Consider the following 20,401-nt stretch of genomic DNA (forward strand, 5'->3'; position numbering starts at 1 on the left):
AGAGAGAGAGAGAGAGACTACATTAGAAGTGTTCGCACTGTAACGACTGCCAACTGCACTGTTTTTATCACAAACATGAAGCAAGCATCATGTCCCGAATAAATGAAATATCAGGCATCGAATCACAACAAATAGAATGCAGGGAGACAGCAGGCAATGGAGAAACAAAATGATTTTCCAAAATCACATCCAAGGTACAGTCCAGAGCATGGGTCGGCAACCCTAGGCACGAGTGCCACCACTGGCACGGGGCAGCATAATCATTGGCACACTTAATTAGTTACTGAAAGCAGTGTTTTGAAATGGGATCAATTAATAGTTTTTAAACCTATGTTGTGAGTAATAGAGAAGAAAATATTACAAATATTGTTGCAAGTGGCCTGTATGCATCGCCTTCACATGGTTTTGCAAAGCTGTACATGTCTTAAAGATATTGAGTTGAGTTTCTGAAAATGGTGTTTTAAGATGGGACATATGTAAATATAATTTGTAAGCCCATGTTGCAAATATAACAACCAAAAAACCTTTAAAATCTTGATGCATTTTTGTGGACTATATGGAAATAATAAAATTCCAGGTCTTCCAGAAATGTTTTTGGTCGCTGTGTCATAATTTAGCTTAATTTTTAATATATTGTTGCTTAAGGCACACTCATTAACGAGTAAATGTCAAACTGGCACTGCATGTTGAAAAGGTTGCTGACCCCTGGTCCAGAGATACAGCACCAAGTTACAGCAATTAATAATGCTCTATAAACAATTAGATAAGTAGGCTACAAACATCTAAAACAACACACACACACACACACACACACACACGCACACACACACACACACACACACACACACACACACACACACACACACACACACACACACACACACACACAAAACGTGTTCGCACTGTAACGACTGCCAACTGCACTGTTTTAATCACAAACATTATGAAGCAAGCATCATGTCCCGAATAAAATCAATATGAGGGCAGCTTGGGCCTACCTTATTTGAAGAGGAGCTCACATCGACGGCCTTTCTGAGTCGCAAACCGGAAGTCCGGTGATTTTTGGATGAGGTCCCGCTCAATAGACAGCATCGCTAGGGCCTCTTGTCCCATGAAATGAGAAATGTTTTGATCCTCTTCAGTGTACTGAAGCACCTCTCTGACTCTGCCAATGTCTTAGGGGTTGTCATTGCTATTTGTGTTCATTTCAATGTCTCCGAAAAAGTGCACTGAAGATTGTGAATGTCTGTTTTTCTTTACCTGCTCGTTGTGTCTCTGTGTACGTAGATGTGGTGGCCGTCATTCAGCTGACAGGCAATATTTACTTTGCCTAACATTGAAAGCTTCACATCGTTTCCAATGTGAGTTGCACTGCATTCATGTTTCTTTATTTTACAGGACACATGTTTTAAATCCACAACCCCTTGTTGGGTCCAAGCTGTGTCTCCTCCGAACAGCGCGCGAGGGAAACGGAAGAGAGGCTCCTAGCTAAGCTAGCCGTTAGCCAGTCTTTCCTTTCGAACCAAGAGGTGCAAAATGAACGTTTTTGTCGCGTGTCCTTTTGTTTTATCTGAACATCGTTTGGCCGATGTGCCCTCAGACTCTTTATTTCTTTTTTTTTTCTTCTAAAGACATCAACAAAAACGGACGAGTCAGTAGATAGTCCACTTCGTTAGGTTAATTGGCTCTCGCCATCGAGGTCAGGTTTTTTTCACTTTTTTCTCCCGCCTCTGACAGTGACCGTCATCAGTGAGAGTCACTGCTGGTCTGGGCTATATTCATTTAGCCCAAATGGTCTCTAAATCAAGGGGGTATGTCATAACACCTGTCAATCAAGATTGGATGACACCGATTGGGTGCTGATTTTCTTAAGCGTGGGTCAGCCCAGACAGTGCGTCTGGGCTGACTTTTCTAAACCCGCACAACATATCTATGTGTATCTCCTGCGTTTTTCTGATTATTTGGTGCTGTTGCTTCTCCGTTGCACCGAAATCAACCAATTCTAAGTATTAGTAATTATTGTATTTTAATATTTTCATTAATTTAATAATGTTCTTATGTTTATTGTAAAATATGGTGAGGGCTTAGCCCCACTAGCCCATTGATACCAGCCGTCCCTGCCTTTAATGCTTATTATTGTTTTTTACTCCATATTTCAAGTTAAGGATTGCACTCTGAAACAGCAGACCAGGGCAGTCGCTTCAGAGAAGATTCCCTTGTCCTCTTGGTGAAAACCTGCATTCCTATACGGCCTTTCTATCCGAGTTATGCGAGAATGCGGGAAGGCTTGTCCATTTCAATCATTCTAGAAAAAGAAGTGGCACCACATAGCTGATAAGGATATTCAAATAGGGTCGAGATTATGATGAGAAAAGCCATATACTGACCGCACGAAGGCACGCAGAGAGGAAACCAAAGTGACGTGGTTCACTTTCTGCTCCTCCTCCCTCGCTGTAGGGGACAAGAACATGAAAGTTTCCCCGATGTTCAAAGTTGGAGCGTTCCGACGGAGGTCGTCAAAGTGAGGCTGAAAACATCCCAGACACACTTTTTTTTTAGATAGTGAACAAAGTTTGGAAATCAGAGCACTAAAGGGGTTTGGAAAACCGGGGTTTGAGTACTGCGTTATGGAGCGATTCTGGCCGCACGCTGGTGTTTTGCTGCGGATCATTCTCTTGTATGCGGTTCCACAGGTGAGACTTTTCTCCTGTTTTTATGAACTAAGGTAACATAGGCAGTCTATCCATTCAGCAACAGGGTGTTTGGGGTACACCTAACACAAAGGAATGATTGTTTAGTTACCGTTCAGGGGGGCCAACAGGTCGGTGCGGACCGGTGCGCACCTGTTGCACGTCTCGTTGCGTCGTCACGCCGGGGTGTGATGATAACGGGAGTAAATGGGACAGATTGAACCTGTTGAAATAATGAATTGTGTTTTGTAGGCAGATGGACGACGTCATTATACATGTTTTGGGGCATGATAATGGCCCATTGAGTATTGTAATCGAATTCAGTTTCGTCCCAGTGCGTAATGGCTAAGCTGACCTTCTGTTGGTGTTAGACAGTGGAAGGCTTTTTTGTTGGATGAAACCGTTTGGGTCAAATGACGGGCCGGCAACATGTTCAACAACTTTGCATGGAAATCGAATCATTTGGTCTTCTGATAGCGTCATGAAAAATGTATAATGCATAAGGACTGACTTCTTCGCTGAGACCGCCTCATTTGATAACGAGTCAGTCATCACAGACGTAGTTGTTTTAAGTGGCTTGTATAAATATCAATTAGAATTCTAGTCAAGTGTATACAAGTAAAATGTATGGGATTCATAATGGGACTGTCTTACCAACCATTGTGAACCGAATGTACAGCAAATAAAAGTGACTTTTTTTTACATGCCGTCAAACGGCCAAGATAACAAAGCAAACTGGCCAGTGAAGAGTCACGTGCCCCTGGTAGGACAGAGAGAGAATGAGAGAGCGATAGAGAGAGAGAGAGAGAGAGAGAGAGAGAGAGAGAGAGAGAGAGAGAGAGAGAGAGAAGAGAGAGAGACAGACAGACAGACAGAGAGAGAAGAAAGAGAGAGAGAGAGAAGAGACAGAGAGAGAGAGACAGAGAGAGAGAGAGACAGAGAAGAGAGAGACAGACAGAGAGAGAGAGACAGACAGAGAGAAAGAGAGAGAGAGAGACAGACAGAGAGAGAGAGAGACAGAGACAGAGAATGGTATGTTAGGATAGACAAAGGGGTCACCATGAATGGAATTGGGAGCAGAAGCCCTGTGTCCCGACCTGGTCCTACACTGGGCCGTCAACACAGGCAGGAGGCCCCATCTGGGCGCAGCAGAGATCACCGTTGGACCAAGTAGTGCAGGACGTTGACTACTGCATCCTACACCGCAAGAGACTCAGATTATCAATGAGAAGATCAAGGCATCTGTGACGTAATTTGCATAGTTTTAGATACATTTTCCGTTGCGTGACGATAGCCGCCTGCTCAAACCATAAGCCAAATTTGTTTTTTCTATGAGAGGGCATCAAGGGGACAGAAAAATACAGCAACTCAATACCTTCTTACCGATTACATGGAAGTGTGAAGAGGAACTGGAACTTGTTGAACATTTGTGAACAAATCACACAATGAAAAAGAAAACCGGTTTCAGTTGACTAATTATGATTGACCAATGTGTTATTTATATAACAATGCTCACAAATACGCATCATTAAAAATTGTGTTGATATTGATGTAGTTATGTATATTGGAAGAAATACAATTTCTCAATGAGGTTCTCTTTAGAAACAGAATAATGTAATGAAACAAGCCCTTGTGAGGGTATTTTGTGAGTCTGTGGTTGTTGTGTGAGTGCATGGGTTAAATGCAATGTCAACAAGGATTCGTGCTTGCACCGATGTTTACATCTGTGCCACGCCGTCCCCATGAAGGGATCAGTTGATTTTGGTGATAGCCAAATCTAAATCTACCGATGCATGGTGACTTCCTGGGGTGTGGCTGTTCTCCTCAATGCCCCCTAGGAGATCAGGGGTAGAAGAGGAACCAGCCTGCTTGTGTGTGTGTCTGTGTGCGTGTGTGTGTGTGTGTATGCTTGACATATGTGTGTTTGTTTTTCTGTGGGTCTGTCTGTGTTTGTGTGTGTGCGCGTGTGCGTATGTGTGTGTGTGTGTGTGTGTGTCAGAGAGAGACTAAAGCCTGCTGTCTAATGTTATTCTTTGATGGTTGACCTATGGAACAATCCAGCGACAGGAAGCTTTGAACAACACTAGATGGAGGGCAGGCCTCGGTCTTTGATTGACAGCTGTGGGTGTGTTTTGTTTTTTTTACTGAAATTTCCCTCCATGGGAAGGCAAAATATAAGTGAATGTGACTGGATTGATGCATGTACAAGAGTTTCTGTCTCACACTCATGCATGTCATCACCTCCTGCTTAGCTCAGTGCTTGTGAACCAAGTACAGATACAGCTTGAATATCAGAAGTAGCACTTCTCTAAAAGGTTATATTGCCAAGCATCAAGCATGATAAAAACAGCTTTCAGCAACCACATTTGGTAATGTGTTAAGCCCTTTTTCCCCTTCGCTTAATATTTGAGATATGGCGCTCAACAACAATGAAAATGAATAACAAACATTATCTGTTCAATTATTTCTGTTAAAAGAGAAAGACAATACAAGAACAAATAGAAAGCCATCAACAAAAGGAGCGAAAATATTACACATAACTTTTAGGGGTGAACATAATAAACTGAAACGCACAGTATGGTTTCGATACCTTGCCAAAATAGTTGTTTGAAGAATGAATTTTTAGTATGAGTATTTCGATTAGCCATTTATTATTACAACTTTAAACGTACAGATAGCTGGAGCCTTTATATGGAAACATGAACAAAACACTAGTTCCTGCTTTATAGCATAAAATACAAAATATCAATTCAAACACAACATCAACAAAGGAATGCATTGAGCAGCAGTATAAGGACAAAATTAAGTCACGCATCTGTGCCTCAAAAACTAAGGAGGACTTTTCAGTCTGTCTATCAGCAGGTAATCATAGTCTTGCTTTGAAGATTTGCAGTGCAGTCCAAAAAACCTGAATAATTTCAGCTGATGCTTCGACCTAGCAATGGATACGGCATCCAACCACGTCTCCAGTGACGGTACACAACTTTGTGTGGTGTTATGTGGATATTTTCCCCAGGTTAATCCCGGTATGAATGCCATTGGTCTGTGTCTATACATCATTCCTATTGAATGTTTCGGCCCACAGTGCGTACCGCCCAGTGTACAGTAGACCCTGTGGCCAACATTCCGCATCACCTCCAATAAAAAATAAAAAAAATAACAAAACATTATAAACCTAAGATAAGAATATGATTACGTGTCAATGATATTTAAATTATACAATCAAGATAAAACGAAATGCAACTGAGGGTTTCAAAAGCGGTTTAACAGAAAGACATGCATCGGTCTGAAGTTAAAATACTCATTTGAGTATTTTAACTTCAGTGTCCTGGTCTTAGCAGTGAAACACACTGCACACTGCACACTGACTGGACTCATGATCATGTTCCACAACAAAGAGAGACTCAGTTCCAGTAGCCATGTAAATCAGGGGCTGGATCCAACTTCCTCCTCAAAGCCCTTATTGTCATCAGGGGCTGCCATTTCATTATCCAGTAAGCTGGCCAGTAGCGATGAACCTGGCTTTAGCTGAAGTGATGAATGCGAGAAATGCGAGAAGCATGGATATCCTCCCCCTCCCTTAAAGAGTAAAGCAATTGCTTAGCAAAAACTCAACCCTGGGTACATAATGTTAGTTCATACAGGCCATACAAAAAACAATGATTGGAGCAGATTTAAATCCATTAAACGTCAGTCGGCACAACTCAAATAAACCTGTTATAACCAGAGTTCCACCTGTTGCTGATGTTTGGTTTTCATGTTGGATTCACTGTCCCTCGTTTATAAGCGTGAATTTCTCTTAATTTTTTTGTACCGTGACCCAATAAATGAATATAATCAGGTTGTTTGAGTGGAGCAGAGCTCACGGAATATACAAAAAAGTATTTTGCTTGGATGACACTCGTATAGACTTAAAAGGGTAAACCCACCATCCCTGTAGAGTAGATCATGCTATAACAGAACCATGTTAGGTGCATTTCTTATACAACATTACTCCTGCACAACATAGGTGGTTCATTTACTCTGTCCGTTCTTGGCTACTGTAGAAACATGGCTTGGCAGACCTGTGTGTTTCGTCGGAGTGGCTTTGGAGGGAGCGATGCCTGTAGCCATCTGATGTCACAGAGGTCCGCACCTAGAAAGAAAAAGAAAATTTGAAACGAATACGACTTCATACAAAATCAATTCAATTCAATTCAATTTTATTTGTATAGCCCTTAATCACCATTGCAGTCTCAAAGGGCTTAACAGGCCAAATATGTAACCGGTTGGGAACTTCCCAGTGATGAGTTAAAGGGGAAGTTCGGAATTTTGGACATAGGGCCTGATTCCCAAGTTATACTTGGGGTTCTTTATCATTGGAGACAGTTTTCAACACATTTCATTCAGTCCTCCTAGTTGTAGAGTTCGCTCGTGCTAGGCTAGCGCACGGCAACGGGCAATACTAGCCTGCTAATAAAACAGTCTTACCCACTCCACAGTACACCCGAGGTAAATCAATTATAACGCCAGACTATAGATGTAAATGTCTGTTGATAGAATAATGTTAGAAATAAAACCAACCTCACATCGCATGAATCATCGCATTTTGAGGGACTACTTTCTCAGCAGCAGCGGAATTTAAACTAGGTATTAGTCCGCCGCTGCCGTAGCCTACTACCAGGAATATAACACTGCTGCTGAGACACAGCAAGTCCCTCAAAATGCAATGCAAGGTTGGTTTTATTTCTAACATTATTCAACACAGACATTAACATCAACCCTCTGGTGTTATAATTGATTTACCTCGGGTGTACTGTGGAGTGGGTAAGACTGTTTTATTAGCAGGCTAGTATTGCCCGTTGCCGTGCGCTAGCCTAGCACGAGCGAACTCTACAACTAGGAGGACATAGGGCCTGGGAATCAGGCCCTATGTCCAAGATTCCGAACTACCCCTTTAATGTAGACTGGGTAGCCCCGCCCATTCGGCCGGGGATTTGAGTTTGCCCTGCAGAAGGGTCTGGAGAGGAGCAATACATTTCTTTCTAGTTTCGATAAGTTTTTGCGGGAGCCAATCACCAATCTGGCTTTTCCCCCTGGCGCGCTATTGGCTGGTTTAACACAATGGCGACAGGGAAGCGACGGCAACCAGCCAATTGCGTACAGAGTCAGTTGAACTAGGCCCGTTGATCACGCCTCTTGTGCTGAAGAAAATGACAGCAGCTTCCCCAGACCAAGCTCAAGCATAGATTGAGCTTGGTCTGGGGTCTGGCAATAGCCAGGCTGGAGTTAATGCTTAATTCAGTTGAGGCGTGTTACTTTGTGTCCGCCGTCTAGCAGACAGCAGTGTTGTGCACAGCGCATGGCCTGGCTGGCTCAAGTCTCTTTGGATTCTCCGTGCTTTCCTCAGGCAGCGTGTGTGTTGTGCAATGATTAACAGCATATTTGTCCAAGCCAAACTCAACGGCTTCCCTGATCCATCCACACAAATTGAATTCACACACAGGTGCAGTTTGAAAATTGCAATATTGTAATGTTTTCAATATAACCACAATGCAATACTTCAAAACCATCCCTTTAAAGGCTCATAATTTCACTTAGCAAGAAAAGGCTGATGATTTAATAAGGGAACAGAGTGGGACATTCCAGGAGTAGAACAATGTAGAAAGCCATACCCTGGCCAGGAAGTACTCTCAAATAATATGACATTACCTTATAACTGTCACAGGAAATGGGGAATGATTTATAAGTCAATGTCGTGTTAGTTTGACCTCGATGAAATCAACTTAGCCTGAAGAGTTTGACATTGTTTTTTATGGTGGACCCACGTCTACCGACAAAGTACAAACATTTATTGTAGCGTTCTATTCTGGTGTTTGATGGAGGGGTTTCTGAAAGTATGTTGTGGAGTTTTGTTAATGGTAAACTTCCCTGGTTCATGCTGGCCCTAAGCCAGTTTGTGTTAGTTCACAAGTGAAAGGCCCTAATTGATGTGATGATAAATTAGGTCTCTCCTGTCAAATTAGGTTGACAGAAGAAAAAGTGGTGATTCAGTGAGGACATGGGCAAAATTCCCCTTGGCTTTTGTCCTTTTTTAAATTTTGCTTTTGGATGAGCATGCACACAGACCAACAAAAATACACGTGTTTTTGTGGGTAGTGTGTGTTAAAGGGTAATTCCGGTGTAAAATGGATTTTGGATATGTTATGTATGATAATGAGTTGAAACGTTCGTTTTGGAGCACAAAAATTGTATATAGACGCTTTCTTCAGTTGGCTGTTTTTAGCCGATTCTATCAAAACACTATAAACTTGGAACGATGGGGGCATTTGTTATGGTAAAAACTTAATCGCTATTTTAAACCACTTAAAAGGCTAAAGTAGCCAGACACTTCTTTGGTAGTATAATAAGGATCTTAACATATAAAACGAGGCATTGAGAACTTTGTAAGTGTACAGATTGTTTATTAAAAATGACATTTTATACACACAATACCATCGGTAGATCACCCGTCGACGCCATTTTGTTTTTAAGACTCGATAGGTAGATTGACGAACACAGAGATTGTGACATCCGTCAGCAACACTCAAGCTCTGTGTTCACCAATCTACTTATCGAGTCTTAAAAACAAAATGGCGTCGACGGGTGATCTACTGACGGTATTGTGTGTATAAAATGTCATTTTTAATAAACAATCTGTACACTTACAAAGTTCTCAATGCCTCGTTTTATATGTTAAGACCCTTATTATACTACCAAAGAAGTGTCGGGCTACTTTTAGCCTTTTAAGTGGTTTAAAATAGCGATTAAGTTTTTACCATAACAAATGCCCCCATCGTTCCAAGTTTATAGCGTTTTGATAGAATCAGCTAAAAACAGCCAACTGAAGAAAGCGTCTATATACAATTTTTGTGCTCCAAAGCGAACGTTTCAACTCATTATCATACAAAACATATCCAAAATCCATTTTACACCGGAATTTCCCTTTAATGTCTCAACATGACATAATGGGCTTTATGCGTGCGTGTGTGAGCGTGTGTGAGTGAGTGTGAGTGTGAGAGTGTGTGAGTGTGTGTGTGTGTGTGTGTTTGTGTGTGGGTGTTAAGACATGTTTCCCTGTTACAGTATTATCTAGATCTGTATTACTTAATAAATTATTTTTATTGTCCAATATTTGTTGATCATACTTGCCCTAAACTTTTTGAACGTGTTTTGTTCGGTTTGACACTAGTGGACAGTGGGGATCCCTGGCTGACGAGGCTGAGAGCAGGAAAAAGTTACAATACCTGTGTTTAGTTATGCTGTTCACGCACACACACGCACACGCAGGTACGCACGCACGCACGCACGCACGCACACACACACACACACACACACACACACACACACACACACACACACACACACACACACACACACACACACACACACACACACACACCAACCCAGACCGACCTCAGTGTCAATCAATCCCCCTGGTGCTATTTGAAGAAAGAGTTAAGGTCAGATGGGCTGACCCCTTGGAAAACAACTTCTAAGGTGATTTCTTAATTGTTTTTGGATCTGTTATTACTGTTATTATGGAGGAAGGAACAGGCGTGTTATCAGTAGGTCTGCAGGGAGGGCTGACTGTTAGTACTAAGCTACTAAAGAACACCGCCTCACCCCCACCCTCTCTCTTAAGACTTCATGTTATGTTTACTTAGTGGGAACCACAGCTATTTCCTCTCTGGCTGATGCAGACTCCAACTGGGGCCATGGAGGTCCCTGGGTGACCAGGCTAGGGACTGTAGGGGTCCCTGGGTGACCAGGCTAGGGACTGCAGGGGTCCCTGGGTGACCAGGCTAGGAAAAAAACTTACTACACCGATGTTTAGTCATGCTGTTCAAAGATGAGACTCGGTAAGTCTTAGTCTCAAGCCTTACACTATTCACCAGTTTAAAAAAGCATAAATAATCCATCGCGTCCAGATAGCTATTTCACTGGGCTATGATGTGCTTTTTGTTAGCCACTTCCATTGACTTGTAGAGTTACAGTAGCCTAGCTCCTGCTCATGCGAGGGGGATACATTTAATTACTTTCCAAAGATTTCCAACGTGTTCCAAATAATGACTAATTCAAAAGGAGTTCCAGTAAACACAGCACATCATTTTCAGCACTATTTTTGCTGCTGTGTTTATTAGGCAACACATGCAATTATCCTATCAGCTGCTTTTGCCAATTTACAGCTATCCCTCTTCCCTGAAACCAACCATATTTGATTATGTGCCACAACATATACATCAAGTAAACACAGATGTATTTGTACAGCCCTTTGTAGCAATGATAAAGGGCTGTCAGGGCTATCTGTAAAAAGTAAATATTCAGTGGTCTGTTTAAGAATGTACACCATCCTTCAGTCCAGTACACTTTGTCAGAACATCATTAACCATTAATATTGCATACATATTTATAGTCTAATTTTAAACTATGTTTACCAACAACGTTCTGAACTTTTCTCATAAAGCCGGTCATGCGACAACACACAGAAACTCAACATAGTGTTGCTTTACCACACTGTGTTGTATTATGTTTAATTGTGGCGGCTATTTTAAGCGAGTGTGTATTCCCAAGATGGGTTAGTTCGCTGGAACTCAGTGTAATGGTTGACTCTGAAATTCTTGTTTTGTTTACCTAATCTGCAGAAAATGATTCATAGTAAGGACCCAGGACAGGGGCCAAGTAAGTGAACAGGGTATCTAGCAGTTGCAGGGCTCCAAAAAAACGACTTCCTTATGAGTTTGGAACGACGAACATTTTAGAACCTGTGAATGTAAGTTTGTTACCATAGACCAAGTCTATGTTAAAGGGACTGACTATTCCATCTGGCGGTAAGGACTCAAAACTTGTTTGCTGCAGCCCCTTATGAATACAAATGTCTGCACTGGTATATTAGGAATGATTGTAGTGTTTCTTGTATCGCCTGAAATTGTTATTCTATTTCATAATAGTGTGGGCTATTCAAATGGATCTTGTCTCTGCTGTAACTCAATTGTCAATTCAATCTATCAATATCCTTTCCAGGAGCAATATGTAGTTCATTTATGCTTGCTGAATAATGTCTCCCAGCCGTTTTTTGATAAAACAATAGCGTGAAAAAAAAACCCTGTTGCTCCACCCAAGATAGCTGGCACCCAAAGCTATGTGGAAATGAAAACCATTAGCAGAAGTACAGTAGCTTCTTATTATATATGCAAAGCAGCGCTACCAAAATAGCCACTGTGGTTGAGCTTCCTCTTTTTTTTTAATCTTAATTGACTCCATGGTATTCAGTTCATGCTGTTGCAATTGTGTTTATAAGATACAAAAAACGATACAACTTACTAATATGACTATACTTGTGTGTTCCTATTTCTAATTATCCAACTAGACTATATTTAATTGTCTACGTATCTACTTACACAAATGTTGTTACACAATGAGTTTTACTGATTACAACAACTTGTACTGGACTGTATTCTTTTATTTGAGCAGCAATATGTTTTTTTATATAATGTGCATTCTCTGATAAGTAATTGTTTACCATTCTACCTTTATTTTTCTGTGTAAAACAAAACCCATTTACATTTTACAGGGGTTCAACCTCTGCTCACACTACACAGTTTTCTGAATGTGGATTTGGGTTTACTGAAGAAATCCACAGCCTTTCAAATGTCACTCTCATATGCTCACCATTGGCTTGTTTCAAAATAATTGCAGGCCTGATTAGTTAGTTCCTTCTTGGATTGTTAACTAGCAAACACTGGCAACTAAAGACCAAACTGAGTAGAGCATTAGTTGGCCATAGTTAGCTTCACTGCCCTGTAAAATCTTAAAACCGACTTCATATAAATATAGGCCAAAAATGCTGATATTCCCCACAGCCTTTTTAGAATGTGAATATATATAAATTAGAGATCATACTTATGGATAACTTTAAACAATTCTGTGCATAAAGATAGACTATAGGCACCATAATAAGTGGGTGGATGTCGAAGCAAATGAAAGAAAGGCAGGGAGCTTGTTATGAATACAGAAGGAAAGGTGGAGTCACATACTCACATTCTGCTTGAAAGGGTCCTGACTGTTTGTTTTTATTGGGATTTGTAGTCGGAATTAAGTGAGAGGAAGGATCATTACTACCTAACTAACCTTTGACATTTACTGACTTTTAGCAACGCAAAGAAAGTTAATAAATGAACATTCCTTTTGGTCATTGCTGGAGAGAAAATGAACATTTTTCGCAGGCAGGTCTATCCCTTGTTAATATTTAGCTGTCTAGTAAACAATTTGAAAGGCTGTGTGTCAGCCCAGGTCTACAGTGTGGGTAACGGATGAGTCACAGCTAATCATTTCAGTGAACTGGGACTTTTTGTGCATCAGTGAAACCAGGAAACACATTACTTTATGGAAGTGTACATACACACACATATATATGCACTAGTATTTGTATTTATCTATTGATATATATATAGATATACAAAATCACAATTCTGCCTTTTGTACTTCTTCATTTAGGTATGCTAGGTCCAAGGCAAGAGGTTGGGCAGTTGATTTATTAATTAAATAAAACATTGTAAGAATTTGTATTCATTACAATTAATACAAATTAAAATCCTTAAGGCATTAAAGGTAGGGTAGGCAATTTATTTTTTATGAAATTTTGGGCCTATTTGTTAAAATTATCTTTCCATCCCGACATGAACAAATAAATCTAATGCTCCGAAGTTAAAACAATGGTATCTGTTATGTCGTAGGCCTGCAGTAAGGCTGTTCAATCATATAATTTGCTACCTGCCTGCACTCTGCCCGTACACTCATAGCTCATGACCTGAGGGATCCACAAGGCTAAGCAGACCTATTGTTAAAGTTAGCAAAGCTACCAAAATATAGCCATGATACTTCAAAGGAAAAAGAGCTTTACTCAAAAAACTGCAAACTACTACACGAATTTGCAGACATATCTTGCCGAAATGCTGCTGTGTTTCCTTTTGTGAGGCCATTCTTGTGATGCGTTGGCCTGTGGTTGAAGCACCCTGATGTGAGACTCAGTGGTGGGCAGACACCTCCACCACTGTCAACCATCAGCGTGCACAGCTGAGTTGATCTGCTCTTAGTTTTTGTTCTCTTCCTATTCTCATTTGCGCCAATAAAAGGCCCAGAAGATCAGAGGGTATCAGTGATGCTAAAGGAACTCATCATCCACCCATTCTATTAAAAACAAAACTAAAGAATTTCAGAGTTTTACAAGTGAGACAACAGACATGACAATTTGCAGTTACAGCTCACCATGTATCCGAGGTTGGAAAGCTTGGGTCATGAAACAGGGGAAGTTACTACAAACACCCACTGTTCACTTCCTCGTTCCTGGTACTGTCAGGCTGTGGCTGAGGACAGCTTGTCACAATATGTAAAATGATCTCACTCTATCGCTCGATCATCAAGGGACACTGTTGAGTTGAAACACACCATTTTCTTCTTGTATTGCCACTTGCTCACTGTTTAAGAGAGTGGGAGTTGCCGACTGAAAGAAAAAAAGGAAAGAAAGAAAGAAAGAAAGAAAGAAAGAGAGAGAGAGAGATGTTTACAGGACTATGGTATGGTGAGGAGAAGCAGGGAATATTCTAAGACAGCAGTGTACAATATATAAACCTGAATATATCATAAGGCCATAGTTGCTGAATTGGGGTACAAATAATGACAACAGTGAGCTATTAGTTGGTTGCTCTATCTAGCTGAATAGACATCTGACTATGACAAAAACATTTGATATAGTATTCTAAGGTGTTTATTATATCAATTTGACCATGTTTTTTGTTGCTGTTTGATTGTATCTCGGCTTCTATATTCTGTATGCATTTTTCTCAAAACAGAAATTGGGATATATCTTAACCTTACGCTGCCCTCTACTGGTACAAGCCCAATCATCCACTTTTTCCATTCTTTCTGTTTCCCTAGAACGCCCAAGCAGACGTTGCTAACGGCACATGCAGCATCACAAACGGTGAGGCATCCCACGAGACCGTCCCTGATCACAACTTCACATTCTGTTGAGAATAATTGAACAAACTTGAATATCAGGATGGATTCAAGAGGCTTAGATTGTAACTGCGTCCGCTTGTTTCACTTGCATTTTTTAAGCTATTATAAATAAATATAAATAAAGTTGCCTTGCATTGCCTATTAATGTCATATAGGTCGATGGCGGAGTAATATCAAAGTGAAGAGGCATTAATCATTTGTGCACTGTTGTTGCAGTTGTACTACTTGTTAGCAGATATCCTTGAGCTGATCATATATCGATGACAGGATACAGGAGCAAACATGCTTTTGCAAATAAATTAGATTGCATTCGTCTCATTATTATTGCTCAACGCTGCCGGATAAACTTTAAAGCACACTCGTACCAATGTTCATTGTTTTCCTTTGCAGTGCTTGGAGTCCCAAACATTACCTTTGCTAACGTGAACACCACTGCTGTCAATTTGAGCTGGCTCCATCCGGATGACCTACCACCATATTATGAATACAAGATTCAAACTACAAACATGTCAGAAGCAACCATAGTTGAACAAACACAGTACAACAGCACTATGGCAGTTGTAACTGGTCTACAACCAGGAACTGGATATAATTTCAATGTCACATTGGTAGAAGCAGATTGTGAATATACTGTGGAACAATTCGGTTACACAAGTGAGTGTCTGAATGATATCTGCTGAGGAAACTCCTGCATGAACTTTCTAACATAATCCCAGTAAATGAATAATGATACTTTTTTTTGCATTCATCTTAATATATTTAAGTAAATCATGTAAAACAACAACTCATTTTAAATCAAATGTAGCTGTGATCTAGTTTCATGGATTCCTTTGCAGTGCCTAAAGCAGTCATCAACCTTACTGTTGCTGATGTGAAGACCACTGCTGTCAGTTTGACCTGGATCAGGCAGGATGACCATAAGAAAAAATACTCCTATCAAGTCACTGTTCTTGAAAACGACATCAAAAATCGACAATCAAACACCAACACCGAGAACTCCACCGTCACCAGTCTGACTCCTGGAGTAAATTACACCTTTCAGGTGTCAACGTTTGTACAAGAAGTCGAATCCACAGAGGAGACCACCAGTAGTTACACAGGTATGTCCCTGAAGCTTCTTTTAACTTCCTAATGTAGATTATGTCCCTGATTCTGTCATTGTCACGGCATGTGAAGGAAGGTGAACCCAAATGCAGAGATCAGACTGAGGGTAGGTGTGAAAGGAAGCTTTACCACATGAAATCACACTGACAGAAATAACCCTACGACAAATAAGGAACCATAAAACGGGCAGGAACTACTTGACCTAAATAGGTGATGACCATCATACTAACGACAAAGGATAAAAATCAGGTAGTGTGTTGGTCAGGGTCCAGATCCTTACAGTCATTGAGTGTCTGAATAATATTTGCTAAGGATGCCCTACATAATCGCTCCCTTCCCTTAGCATATTCCCAGTCATATTTACCGTGTCACTTATTTTTGCATTCATCTTATTGTATTTTAGTAAATAATGTAATTTTTTTTAAATATAATGTAGCTCTAATCTGATTTCATGGTTTCTCTTCCAGTGCCTGGAGCAGTCACCAACCTTACCATTGCTAATGTGAACACCACTTCTGTCCGTTTGAGCTGGTACAATCCGGATGACCAACAACCGTATTATGAATACAAGATTCAAACTACAGACATGTCAGGAACAACCATAGATGACCAAACACAGCCCAACAGCACTACTGCAATCGTAACTGGTCTACAACCAGGAACTGGGTATTTCTTCAATGTCACAGTGGTGGTGCCAGGGCGTAAATCTGCTGTGGAACAGGAATTCGGTTACACATGTGAGTATTTCTGAATGATATCTGTTGAGGAAACCCTAAATCTGCATCACCTCACCTTCCTAAAATACAGTATATCCAGTCATATTGACTATTTTACCTTTTTTGCATTCATCTTAATATATTTAAGTAAATCATGTAAAACGACAACTCATTTTAAATCAAATGTAGCTGTGATCTAGTTTCATGGATTCCTTTGCAGTGCCTAAAGCAGTCACCAACCTTACTGTTGCTGATGTGAAGACCACTGCTGTCAGTTTGACCTGGAGCAGGCATGACCATAAGACAAACTACTCCTATCAAGTCACTGTTCTTGAAAACGACATCAAAAAACAACAATTGAACACCACCAACGAGAACTACACCATCACTCGTCTGACTCCTGGAGTAAACTACACCTTTCAGGTGTCAACGGTTGTACATGGAGTTGAATCCACAGAGGAGACCACCAGTAGTTACACAGGTATGTCCCTGAAGCTTCTTTTATCTTCCTCATGTAGACTAGTGCAGTTTCCCCCAGCACTGTATGGTTAAGTTGGCCGCCTTAACAACAATAGGGCCCCGCCTCGACTACCAATGTATAACAAAATATATTGACCACCTTGACTAAGACATTTTCTGGGTTAAACACTGCAGTGGTTCTCATACTTTTTATTCCAGGCACCACCTCATAAAATATTCCACTATTATGACCGATGTTATAAAGTATAACAATATACAATAGTATAGGCCTGCCCTATTCCGCTACGCTACGGACAGTTCACTCAAGAGGCACATTCACTCTTAAAAATAATATTTATTTGCTACTGCCAGCTGTACAAAGTGGTAACACACACACACACACACAACCACACGCACACACACAACCACACGCAGACACACACACACACACACACACACACACACTAAAAGTTCAGTTATCACGTTGATAGTTGAACTTCCATAAGCCTATTGAGAAGGGCGTGCCTGCCTTTGCGAACACAGTCCTGCGATATATCAAGGTCAGCTTCAGTCTCATTTGTGCTGAGCATCAATACTTCTTCTCTATTTTGTTTTTATGGCGGCAAGTGAAGAGAGGCCTTTCTCGCACAGATATGTGGTTGCAAAAGGAAGGAGAAGGCAAACGGCGATGTCCGAAAGCACAAGGTTATTCGCAGTGTTGTTTCCAAAAGTCCAACAATGACCCCGTTCTGAAAGCAGACTTCAATATTTCGTTTCATGATGATTCCGTTAGCGTCCCCTGCTAAGCAACAGTTAAGTCCTTGGGCATTTCAGAGTTTTCAAAGCTGAACAGGTTTATGTACCAGTCGTTCGCTTTGGCCGTCACTGAGAAATATTCGCGGAACATTTGCGAGCGAGACGAGGTGTGCCATGATGTTGGTCCTGACTATTGAATCCTGGTCTTTGACTGCTTCAATCCAATACGTTTTCTAAGGAAAAAATAAAAATAAACTCTTTCAGCACTACTTGTTCGGTTGTAAGATGACGTTCGAGATGCGATGGTTTTATGGATTAATTTCCAAGAACAACAACCTGTGCTCGCTTCACTGCCACAGATTTGACAGTTCTGCCGGAAATATTCTCGTCCTGTCCGCACGTCTCTCCCAAATAGCTCAGTTTTGAGCCACGGTCGCAGTGTTTTTTTTTTTTACTATTCATAATTTTAGCGCTTCCGCTTACATTTTGCCGTCAGTTTATCTTGTAATCGTGGCTGCTCGTGTGTGCGTCAACCCGTCTATGAAACAGGCTGATATTGAAACAAAAATATTACAGGAAAGGCAAAACTTATTTTAAACCCCATCAGACTAAATACCTCGGAAAAATCATGTTGTGTTGGTCAGGGTCCAGATCCTTAGTCATAAAATGTTTCTACACTGCCAATATGCCCGTCTGAAGCCCATCTTTTTCCTGGCATGGTCCGTGTGTTTACACTGACCGAGGTAATATACCGGCCTGATTTCGCACCCCAATTTGCCCTCCCGGACCCTACACATATTGGGGGTTTCATTTTGATGTAAATGCGATCAGATGGCTTTGCAGTTCCAGGGGCGGGACTTGGGTGGAGGTGTTGCTGCGTTCTGCAGTCTCTACAACAGAGATAATGCAGTGATGTCAACATGAGTCGTTCTAACTGGAGATACGGTGAAATCCGCTAGATGCTGACAATCGTGGTAGAGAAGGTGCTGCAGTCGCATTTAACGAAGATGTTGAAAGATGGTGTTATCTACGAGAAAGACGCAGAGGAACTTTCCTTAGGAGGTTTTTGCCAGGATAAAAAACAAGTGGTCAGCAAAATAAAGAATACGTTGGCGTTTTTGCACTTGTAAATAGTTAATCGCGTTTGTAGCCTACACTCTGATGTATGCGAGTGTCTTTAACCATGAAAAAATGGGGGAGAATGCAAATTATTCTAAAGAGGTCTACTCTGTGCATAGCCCCACCTTCTCCAGTGAACCAAGAAAGCTGGCTCCGTGACGAAGGGGGATTTTTCCCCCTCTGTTTTATACAGGCAAGACAGTGAAATTGCCGGGTGTGCCAAGCCGCGACCGAACCGGCTTGGCCATGTAAAAATGCCAGTGTGTCAGAATAATAATTGCTGAGGATACCCTACATCATAGTTACCTCACCTTAGCATATTCATATTTACTGTGTCCCTTATTTTTGCGTTCATCTTAATGTAATTTAGTAAACAATGTGAAATAACTCATTTCAAATCAAATGTGGATCTGATCTTGTTTCATGGATTCCTTTGCAGTGCCTGAAGCAGTCACCGACCTTAAGGTAGCTGGTGTGAACACCACTGCTGTCCGTTTGAGCTGGTTCAATCCGGATGACCAACAACCGTATTATGAATACAAGATTCAAACTACAGACATGTCAGGAACAACCGTAGATAACAAAACACAGTCCAACAGCACAACTGCAATTGTAACTGGTCTACAACCAGGAACTGGGTATTACTTTAAAGTCACAGTGGTGGTGCCAGGGCGTGAATCTGCTGTGGAACAGGAACTTGGTTACACATGTGAGTATTTCTGAATGATATCTGTTGAGGAAACCCTAAATCTGCATCCCCTCACCTTCCTAGCATATCTCCAGTCATACTCACTGTTTCACCTTTTTTGCATTCATCTTAATGTAATTTAGCAAACACTGTGAAACAACTCATTTTAAATCAAATGTAGCTCTGATCTAGTTTCATGGATTCCTTTGCAGTGCCTAAAGCAGTCACCAACCTTACTGTTGCTGATGTGAACACCACTGCTGTCAGTTTGACCTGGAGCAGGCAGGATGACCATAAGACAAACTACTCCTATCAAGTCACTGTTTATGAAAAGGACAAACAAATGCAACAATTAAACACCAACACCGAGAACTACACCGTCACTAGTCTGACTCCTGGAGTAAACTACACCTTTCAGGTGTTAACGGTTGTACATGGAGTCAAATCCACAGAGGAGACCACCAGTAGTTACACAGGTATGTCCCTAAAGCTTATTTTATCTTCCTCATGTAGACTTTGTCCCACATTCTGTCATTGTCATGGCATGTGCAGGGAAGTGAACCCAAATGCAGAGATCAGACTGAGGGTAGGTGTGAAAGGATAAGGAACCATAAAACGGGCAGGAACTGCTTGACCTAGATACATGGAACACAGGTGAACAGGTATACCAATTAACACAGGTGATGTCCATCACACTGACGACAGGTAAATCAGGTAGTGTGTTGGACAGGGTCCAGATCCTTACAGTCATTGAGTGTCTGAACAATATTTGCTGAGGATACCCTACATCAGGGGTTCTTAACCTTTTTGACCTTGAGGCCCAATTTTTA

The 20,401-nt window shown here is 41.1% G+C and overlaps 1 protein-coding gene across 2 annotated transcripts in view; it reads left to right on the forward strand.

Moving 5' to 3' along the window:
- The first annotated feature begins 2,487 nt into the window (after nt 1–2,487).
- The window catches only part of LOC307080789 (receptor-type tyrosine-protein phosphatase eta-like), a 41,233-nt gene continuing 23,319 nt past the window's right edge, over nt 2,488–20,401 (forward strand). For both annotated transcript variants that reach the window (XM_079743693.1, XM_079743694.1), the window contains exons 1-8: nt 2,488–2,693; nt 14,646–14,691; nt 15,120–15,383; nt 15,566–15,829; nt 16,301–16,570; nt 16,770–17,030; nt 19,323–19,592; nt 19,784–20,047. In XM_079743693.1, coding sequence (XP_079599819.1) covers nt 2,628–2,693; nt 14,646–14,691; nt 15,120–15,383; nt 15,566–15,829; nt 16,301–16,570; nt 16,770–17,030; nt 19,323–19,592; nt 19,784–20,047 — 1,705 coding nt within the window. In that variant the 5' untranslated portion in view covers nt 2,488–2,627. The remainder of the gene's footprint in view (nt 2,694–14,645; nt 14,692–15,119; nt 15,384–15,565; nt 15,830–16,300; nt 16,571–16,769; nt 17,031–19,322; nt 19,593–19,783; nt 20,048–20,401) is intronic.

This window comes from Pollachius pollachius (assembly GCF_949987615.1).
Source record: "Pollachius pollachius genome assembly, chromosome: 9".
Classification (NCBI taxonomy): domain Eukaryota; kingdom Metazoa; phylum Chordata; class Actinopteri; order Gadiformes; family Gadidae; genus Pollachius; species Pollachius pollachius.